We start from the raw sequence: 10,170 nt of genomic DNA, 5'->3' as shown, positions 1-10,170 counted from the left end.
CGCCGGCATTGGCTAGTGCCTCCTAGGAAGGTGATTGGACAGCGTCTCTCCTGCGCTTCCGCTACCGCCTGAGTATAGGCTGCTTCTATTGGATGCTTGAACGCTCCTCTTGCCTCGGTAGAGACCTGCGCTTTCCTACTGGCCATTCAGAGGCTCGAGTCGGGACGCTGTGTGGATCCTGCCTACAGAAAGGAAAGGGTTAAAGCGTCGGTGTCCCGTTCTGGAGTGCTCAGTTAATTTGACACAAGCATTGGCTACGTTGGAGGGAGACAGTCCCTGGTGAAGAGCAAGCCAGCTAGCCGCTATTGACTGAGAGGCGTTGCGGCTTAAGAGTGCCGCCGCTCAGGTCAATCAAACAGCTAAAAAAATACAACACTTTGTATTTGAAAACGAGCCCAACTGGACCACGAGATTTGCGATAGTGTAACTCTGAGCTCTTTCTGTCCCTGTGTATAGAGCCAAGCCTGGAAAGGCTGTGTAGAAGCCAAGGCTAAGTTAAGATGAACCTTTGTTCTCACGCTCACAGGCGGTTTTCCCATATGCGGGACGAAAGCCTCAGGTACGCAACCTTATTCGTTGCTAATCCGTTGCCTAGAGCCCTTACCTTAGGGCCAAACAGAACTATATTTTTAATTGCAGGTAGTTACTGCTACTGTGGTTTACGGAAGATTTCCGTGGCTCAGAATGTTGACATAAATACGATTGCCCTTTTGCATGGTCCTCCTTACATAAGTATTTATATAACCCTTCAAGTGTTCCCAGGGTGGTTTCTGAAATCACAATGCGATCTAAGGCAAGAAGCCTTAGTTCTGAAGGCACATGAGGCAGCCACTTTGCTGACTTTTAAGCAGATCTAAGTGCTTGGAGGGAATACTACCCGGGAATCTCTTATAGCTGCATTAAGTTCTGTGCCAGAAGAAAGATGGGCTATAAACGTAAAATCTAATTATTAATCAGATGCAGTATAATGCTAATAATAAACCATTTAGAATTAACATCTTGAAGTTATTGTCTGAGGTGCCTCTTAAGGAGATAAAAAGGGTGCAAGTTGTGGAAGGGCCTTTTTAGCTGTGGCACCCAAATTGTGGAATCAGCTCTCCAGAGAGGTGCAAAACCCTTTTTATTTACCCAACCTTTTAACAGTTAAATTATTTTCATTCTTTTAAAATCAATTTTTACTCTGTGTTTATGCTGTATTTATTGTTCCACTGCTATATCTTAGGACTACCTTGATTACATTTGTTGTTGTCCTATTGCTTTTTTTAAAAATTAGGTATATCTGATTTTATATTTTAAAGTTACTGATCATGTTATTTGTATTTTATTTTATGTTGGTTATTTGCTCTTTGTGAACCACCCAGAAAGCTGATTTGGGCATACAGGTGGTATATAAAATTTAAATAAATAAATAAGCACTATTTATTTATTTAAATAAGCACTATCAGAAAAGGTTCAACGAGAGAGAGAGAGAGACCGAGACCCTCACAGCATGCAAGAAATATAAGAGATTTTTTTTCCTTTACTTGGTTCTCAAACTGTTAACCCATCACTTACAAGTTGCTGATAATGAAGTTTGTATTTTTAAAGCAAATGCAATTCAAGAGATACATATGTTCAAATCACTACTATATTATGGACTCAGGTGGGTAGGGCTGAACACACCCTCCAGCTGATCTAGCAGTGGTGCAGCTGAAAAATTTAGAAATGGGACTTAATGATTGAACAGGTCCACCTTAGGCAGCCATGTGCTGTGATGTACACAACTAACATTTATCTTCCTTCCCCACTGCCATTCAGTGCTTCTCAACTGCTTTTGTTTGTTTGTTTGTTTCTACACATATTTTTAACCCTATAACTGCTGAGACCTTCCTAGGTGGCTTACAATGCAATGTATGTTCCTGATTTGTTAGAGCAAAAACTGAAACAATTGCTTGTGCACCATGCCTTCAGAACAAAAACTCAAATTATGTGCAGTTTCACATATTATAGAAACAAAATGGACTTTGTTTTTGCCACCGTAATATATACATTTCCCTTCTCCATTTTATTTCAATAGTCAGGATGGTGCTACAATTGATCTTAAAATGTGCAACTGCATATAATTTTTGTTTTAACTTTTTCTGGTTTTAAGTGTTGCACATCATGTCTACAATTCATCCAAATGGGTATTGTTATATGTCTTTAATAAAGTAACACGTATATGTAGTGTAGTATAAATAGACCCTGGTGTTCAAAGGCTGCTTCTTGACTTTCTATTACTTTTCCTTTCAAATGTAGATCTACAATGCACAGTTGCATCCATACCAAATATTCTGTACATAACCTGTGTCAGTCCTGTTCTGTAGCAAAACCCGGTTCTTATCCAGGTGTAGTGTTGCACAACTAAGCAACAAGCAGCAGACCAGTGTGCATGCTTACCTGTGCCAACATAAAGACTGCATTCAGCCAATTCAGTGGGGTCCTGACAGCCTCACAATTAATGCACATATACACTGAAATGCACATCTGTGCACTTAAGATGTAGTTGGCCTCCTGAGTGGGGATTTGACCAGGGTGAATGACACAATCACTCCTGAGTGTCCTTGCCTGCTGAATGGAACCAAGCGAGCCCTTTTTAGTTTTGTTTAGAGAGTGGGTGGTAATTTTAACAATGTTTAAACTCTTATTTATATTTTATACTGTGTTTTGTTATATTTCTTAACTGTTGCACACCACCCAGACAGCCTAAGCTATGGGGTGGTATGGAAATGAAATAAATACATATCATTGTAGCAAGGGATAATATGTGTTAAATGTCAAGATAATACAAAGAACATCTGTAATCCTGTACACATGCTTGCTTGGCCACCCACCCCTTGAAAACAAATGATTTTGAAAATAGGAAAGTATGTTGTGGCAAGCAGTGTTGGTTGGCCCTCGGGGCCCCCAGCATGACTGTACTGGCCCAGGTGCTGGAGCCAGGCCTGCCAGTTGGTGGGTAGTCATTTCAGTGGCCCAAAATGAGTATTGTCATATGCTACTCTGGTCTTGAAGATCCAAGCCAAGAAGCACTACTGGCTAAGAGTGCTCTCAACAATTTGTTGCTTTTAATTTATTTGACACTTAATGCTGCGTCTCAAAAAAGTAAGAGTTATTATCTTTCAGACTTGATTAACATAATTTGTACTGAGAGTAGAAATTCAAAATGTCTGTAGATGGGCATGCTCAGTAGCAAACTTGAATAACAAGGGCATATACTGACTTGTAGTATCTCAATATTCCAAAATGTGTTTTCACAAGGTAGCCAGATATGAAAACAAAAATGCAATGAAGATTTTTTTTTTTTTTTTTTTTTTTTGGATGCTCTGGTGGGTGAAGTTCACAACTGTTGCTAAGAAGTGTTATTTCCTTGCAACTTCATTATGCTGAGCTGGCTAGATGGCCCAGGAGCCCCTTCTGACTCGCTCTGTTTCTGTGTTTCTTAGGGGCAATTTTCCCTTTACAGTCCTCGCCTATGAACTGCATAGAGATTCTCCATTTGATTTGCAAGGGCCGTGCATTAAAACATGATATACATCTGACATTCACCTAAGAGAGCTGCCCTTGGTGTAGTGGTATTTTCAGCAGCTTCCACTTGGGGCCGTCATGAAAGAATCGGTGATCGCTATGTAAAACAGGCGCACTCAGAGTTGCAGAAAACAATCTAGCAGCTGAAATTTCCACTCGGTAAAAGGATCAACGCTGATATTGCTTGCTGCTGTTGGCCCAGCTTCAATCACGAACCTGTGGGGCGGGAGACAGAAGACGCCGGGGAGCCTGCTCTACTCGGCCCGCGGCTGTTCGAGAATCGCTGCGGCCTTTTGATGTTAGTCACTCGATGATGGATCATCCTTCACTCATGAGGAGGACTAATGTATAGGTATCGTATGTTCCACCCCCGCCAATAATAATAATAGTAATAATAATTGTGCACGTCGGTACTGCAAGGGCGGAGTCTGCAGCCGGCCTCGGAAGTTCCGCGCGGTACGAGGAAGAAGAGCCTTTAAAACGCAACGGGGGGCGCCTTCTTTGCTGGCCGTCGCCCCTCCCGGCAAAGCCGTTGCAAGCCCGCCCGCCCCTCCATCGCGGGCTTTCTGAGGACCTTTGCCTACCCTTTGGCCCTGAGAGGGAGCGCTCCATAGCGGGTGTCGAGCTCTGGCGCCTCCTTTCCCCAGGAGATGCATATGCACGGGCAACCGCTGCTGTGAAGACAAAGACAGGCGCCCGCTCTGCACCTTGCTCTGTCATGGATCTCTCGCGGCTTTGGCACCTGGCGGCTGTGTTTTGCTTGACCTGCCTGCTGCTCAAAGCCATCCAGCTGCTTCGCAGAAGGCAGGAGCTACTGAAAGTTCTGAGCGCTTTCCCTGGCCCCGCTGGACATTGGCTGTACGGTCATATATTTGAGGTAGGTGGCAAGCGAAAAAGTGGAACTTAGCCCTTCGGGATCAAAGTTATTTGACCAGGGTGGATGTGCACCCGCTTAGGTGTTTACGGACTGCTCCTCGTTCCAAAAGTTTCAGGAAGTCGGACTGTCAGAACTGGTTTTGCCCTGAAAAAGGAGCGGGATGCACTTTTGCAATTTCCCCAGAAAGTCAGAGTCTCTAAAGTGCAAAACGCCCACCAGCCTGAGAATGATCAGGATGAACTCACTGTGAAGCCAGTATAAAATCCCAGCACCCCGTTTCACATTTATAGATCACCTTTGCTTTCCCTTGACTGCTTGTCTTTGGAGACCTGTTAAGATAAAGGAAAGTTTACTTGGAGCCTCTTTGGGTTGCTAGCTTTGATGGCTTCACTGTAATGTTGGATATCCGTGCCCACATTGCACAACCAATTTCTACAGGTAGTCAAGGACAGCTTAAGAAAGAAATAATAGTTCTGTACATGTTGTGCTTGCAAAAATGATACTCAGATGTTTGCCAACCAGGCACTGTTCTTCCATGATGTTACTGAGGCACTTTGAGTGGCTGGCAAAATGGGATGAACAAAAGTCAGTTGTCAAGTTGGATTTGATGATCTTCCGGGGAGAATAAGTGTGAAGGAACACAAAGCTGGGATGAGTTGATACTGGCTCATGATCTTGTTAGGAGAGGGAAACAAATCTTTGGAATATACACTGAAGGACAGAGGGAGAGGGGCAAGCAACATATGGTGTACCTGGTTGTTGACCCTGGTTTTTGCAGAACTAACAGTCAGCCCACTGTGGCTTAGCTTGATGTGCAAACATACACAGTATGTAATATGCACACTATTGTAGCTTTGCAAATCATTGATAAAAGAAGGTGGAGTAAATCTAATGCCATCCTTCCCTAGCCTAGTGGCTTCCAAATGTTTGAGAGGGAATTAGGTTGTCCTGGACTTCAGCTCTCATTGTCCGAAACATTTGTTATGTTGCCTGTGGATCAAATAGTCTGGAGAGAGCCAATTTGAGGAAGCTTGCCCTGTGCCAATTAAAGAGTATAAATCATTAGCAGTAACCAAATGAGAAATGTTAAATTCAAGAGAACCCCTAGAAATAAAGCAGCTAGCATCCAGAAATATAAGCAATATCAAGCACTGAAGTATTTTATTATTGTCTCTCACTGAAAACCTCAATGTTGTGTATATATACTGAATTAATGCATATCCAAATTTTTAGTGTACCAGTCATACCCAGCACCATTTGGTCATGCTTCTGCTGGACTTTTGTCTGCACTCCTGTGATAGCTGCTCAGAAGCAATCTCCAAGGACACTTTTATATCTTGCCAGTGCTGGCTAGACAGGGGCTGTCAGAAAGTTGATGATAATAAGATAATACACCAATAGATCACTGGATGATCTATTGATGAAGACAAAAAACAAAAAAGATAGGTGGCGGTGTAAGTGCTGTAAACACCTTCTATTTACTGTCACAAATGCCCAAACCCTTTTTTACATCCTATGCAGTGCCTTACAGAAGTATTCCCCCTCCCCTCTGACTTTTCCATATTTGTTGAGTTGCTGCCTGGATCTGCAAAGATTTAACTGACGTTATTACTGCTTGATGTACATAAAATACTTGACACTGTGGGAGTACAAAATATTAATACTGTGGTACAAAATTAAGTACATTTAAGTTGCCACTTGTTTTATGATAATAAGCTTCTTGTTCTTAAATCACTCCAGTGTTATTTTGGCTGTGTGTTTCGGGTCATTGTCCTGCTGGTAGGTGAACCTCTGTCCCAGCCCTAGATTCCTTACAGACTGAAACAGGTTTTCCTCTAGAATTATCCTATATTGGCTCCATCTACCTTGCCCTCAATCTTGACCAGTTTTCCTGTCCCTGTAGAGAAAAAGTTTGATTTTGGTCTCATCAGATCAGAGAACCTTTCCATACATGTTTACTTTGTCTCCCATTTGGCTTTTTCAAACTTCAAATCAGTTTTGATATGGATTTGTTTTAGCAATGGCTTTCTTTTCCCCCACTCCCATAAAACACAGCTTTGTGGAGCATCTGAATGACAGTTGTCCCATGTATTTTCCCCCCATCTCAGCTGCAGATCTCTCCAACTTCTTTGGAGTTACCACTGGCCTCTTAAGCACTTCTCTTTTAGTGGAAGGTCTTCTCCTCTTTCCTTTAAGCAGATCAGAACAACAGCTATCTAACAAAAAGTATTTTTATATTAAACAGGATCAGCTAGTCTAGCTTTGTGATACAAGAGTATTGCAGAAGGCAATAACAAAAAATGCAAAATTAGAATACAGTGGTACCTTGGCTCATGAACTTAATCTGTTCCAGGACTCTGGTCGTGATCTAAATTGATCATGAGCCAAGTCAAATTTCCCCATAAGGTTAAATGTAAATAATCCAGAAGACCAACAGAATCAGTAAACTAAGTTGTTTCAAAGGACTTTGTGGTTTTCGGGGACATGTAGGCAAATGTTCTGTCAACCTTGTCATACATGAATAGTAGAACAAGTAATGGGTCAGGGTGAACGGGCTGAGGAATGATGTCTGAAATTATTCCAAAAATTTGAGTCCTGTTACATAAATCCTGAAACATACCACATTTATATCCAGGAGCCTGTAGAGTGTTACAACTTCATCAACCTTTATGAGATCAGGAGGATTATGTGTGCTTTAATCTGTGTGGGTTGTAATACCAGCTATGGACCACTTTTACTGTATTCTTTCTGAGTCTGGCAGAAATGGTACATTTTATTTTATTTTATTTTATTTATTAAAACATTTTTATGCTGCCCCATTCACCGAAGCCTCGGGGCGTCTTACAATGTTAAGTTAAAAAAAATAATAATAAAATTAAATTAAAAAATACAAACATTAAGTTAAAAATGCAATACATAGTGAGAAATGTGACCATGCTGCTTTCTAGCTATTGGGAATATCATATCTGCCTCCCAAATAGATTTAAACCCTTGAGGTTATGCTACAAAGAACCATAAAGTACAGTTTATGTACTTTAGTATTCACCTCCCAAAACACCCTGACTGAACACACAGTTCTTCAAAATTGACTAAGATGTAGCAACTTTCCTTCCAGCAAAAATGTGCCTGGAAGAGGACACAATTTGATTTTTTTGTAATCAAGGAAGACAAATCTCCAAGCAATGGTGCAATCCCATTTCTGTAATTGGCTGCCCTTCTACCACTAAATCTCTAATCTGATATATAGCTTTAGTTTCCCACCCACCACTCTATAATACTTGAATGTGTCAATATGCAATCTTTACCATTCCATTTAAATATGAAATACTGAGATCACTTACTAGCTTCTTATTGTTCTCTGGGTTCCCCATTGTCCTTCAGGGTCTCTGCAAGGCACTTAGACTTATGATACTGTTTTGAATACCAGCTTGTGTAAGAGCCACCTGATGCTTTCACACAAAGGAGGTTTAATGCACAGCAATCTAACATTGCAGTCTATTTCCTTGTCAGCAGTAAGAAAGGATTAATTACAGTGGGACTTAGGAATAAGTAGATGTGTATACGATTGTGTCATTACTGGCAATTGTGGGTGCTATAGATGGGCTGAGCTTTGTGGCCTTGTGTAGTCTGTTGTTTTTCCCTCGTGCTTGATCATTCTTCTGGGGCACGGAAAGTTAAGCGGTTCTGGAAAGTAAGTGATCCTACCTTACATGTGGTTCATATCCCTTGCCCAGTTATGCACTCTGTAACATTGGCTTGCTGAAATAACTTTCATAACAGAGCTCTACTGGGGTATCATGTACATGACCAAGGCAATCTGAGTTCAGATCCCTTCTTGAAGAGCACAAGGTGACATTGGGCCAGGCATCATAAACAATCTCTGTCATAAGGTTAGTGCACAGATAACAGAGTTAGAAGGATGAACCCTTCTAACCCTGAGCCCTTAGAGGATGGGAGAGATTAAAGAAAACCTAACAATACATTTGCAGATGCATACAGGATTTCAGCAATGGTTGGATTTGCATGACATGAGAAGCCATGGTGAAATCTTATTGCTGTGGGTCTGTTGTGTGTCTGGACCCAGTTCCAGAATTCCTGCATAGGAGGATTTGTTTTCTGAAGCCACAGAGTAAATCATTGGTCTGTTCTAAGGTTTCTACACTTCACTATGGCTTCTCAGATTCTTCTGACATGGACTACTATTTTAACCATAGTTGGTATGGAAATATCATAGAGTCCCCTAGCAAGAGCAGCTGCGGAAGTGGCCCTTCTAGTCTTCAATCCCTACTGCTCTCAGTCCCTTAAGAACCGATGTATCTACTCACTTTCTTCCACCAATTGACAACATGTCTTTGGCCCTGCTTTTGAGAAAGAGGGACTGAGGCACTGCTGGGATTTCATGTATCCCAGGGAAGTTCCCCTCCCCACTCCTCTAGTCCTGATACCGAACTCATACTTGAGACCTTGGAGCCGCAGCTGGCATGGAAAGTTCTACAAGAGCAGAAGCGGGGTGTACTGCAGTCAGAGCCTCAGTCCAACCTTGGGGCGCATTTCCAAAGTTGAAGCTGGGTGCGCTGATCTATCCTATGGGCGGCATGTAGCAGCTGTGTGCTCAGGCCCTTAAAATGCAGCTGGTTGTGAGTTCTATGCTGTGTGCATGTGTTACAGGTAATGTTAGTTCTGCCTTGCCATAAGTGGTCTTTACTCTGCTGCTTCTTGTGGGCTTATGATTTCATTGGCTCTTACACAGAACTAGCATGACAGCTGTGGCAGATTATATATAAAGCCTATAAATACTAATATTCTATCAGGGCTCTGCATTTATTACAGATGTGAAATGGTGTCCTCCTATCAGCGGTCTGTTTCACTTGGTTGCCACTTGCTCAAGTGAGCTTCATATGCTTTCAGCATATAGGGAATTTTGGTGCAGGGCGCTGCATGCATTGTCCTGAATCACCAGTCATTTGAAATCTGTTGGCTCCTGGCACTGGCACACATTTAGACTAAACATTTCTGTTGTCCACCTCCATTTTTCTTAAGTAATGGTCACCCTCTCCCTTCTGTATTGTTGCAGCTTTCACCTGTTTCCGTGGTTTTTAAGAAGGCAGAAGAGTGGAGCCATTCGTATCCATATGCCTTTCCTATATGGTTTGGGAGTTTCTCTGCATGTGTGACGGTTACACACCCTGAGTATGCAAAAGTACTACTTGCTAGGACAGGTAAGAGACAAAATAGTGTTAATCCACCAGTGTTTTTGCCATCCTAGTGATTTCAGTTCAATTGGAAAAAAATGCCAAGAAGCATTTCCAGTTATTTACAACAGCACAAAGGAAAGCCACAGATTAGCATCACATTTCCATTACATTTCAGGAATATAGCTTGCATGACCTATTGACCTATTTTATGTGAGTATTTCATATTGTAAACAATCCCTGATCTATAGAATAAAACTGATACTGGTGCTCATAAACAATTTGAGAAAAGTGCTATGTGATAACACTGGCTTGATAGAATGGTTTTGGGGCATTGCTTTCTTGGAGCTTTTCTACACGAGTCATTTATTGTAACCTTGTAATTCCCTACTCACAGTTGTTTACAAATTCTTTAGACAATGTTGTGATCCATCAGTTTTTCTTCTTTCTGTAAAAAGCACTTCCAGAAAGGTTTTCAGAGCAGGGAAAATAGGTACTCTTCCTGATGGTGAAAAGAAGTGTTGCTACACAAATATTCACATTATTATGCTATAC

The 10,170-nt window shown here is 41.7% G+C and overlaps 1 protein-coding gene across 1 annotated transcript in view; it reads left to right on the top strand.

The window, feature by feature from the left end:
• The first annotated feature begins 171 nt into the window (after positions 1-171).
• LOC123028919 (cytochrome P450 4B1-like) overlaps positions 172-10,170 on the top strand; it is a 30,838-nt gene continuing 20,839 nt past the window's right edge. Inside the window, exons 1-3 of the mRNA XM_044441278.1 lie at positions 172-559; positions 3,465-4,423; positions 9,498-9,642. Coding sequence (XP_044297213.1) covers positions 4,265-4,423; positions 9,498-9,642 — 304 coding nt within the window. The 5' untranslated portion in view covers positions 172-559; positions 3,465-4,264. The remainder of the gene's footprint in view (positions 560-3,464; positions 4,424-9,497; positions 9,643-10,170) is intronic.

This window comes from Varanus komodoensis, unplaced genomic scaffold (assembly GCF_004798865.1).
Source record: "Varanus komodoensis strain SLA01 unplaced genomic scaffold, ASM479886v1 scaffold1, whole genome shotgun sequence".
Taxonomy (NCBI): Eukaryota; Metazoa; Chordata; class Lepidosauria; order Squamata; family Varanidae; genus Varanus; species Varanus komodoensis.
This window is presented reverse-complemented; position numbering and strand designations above follow the sequence as displayed.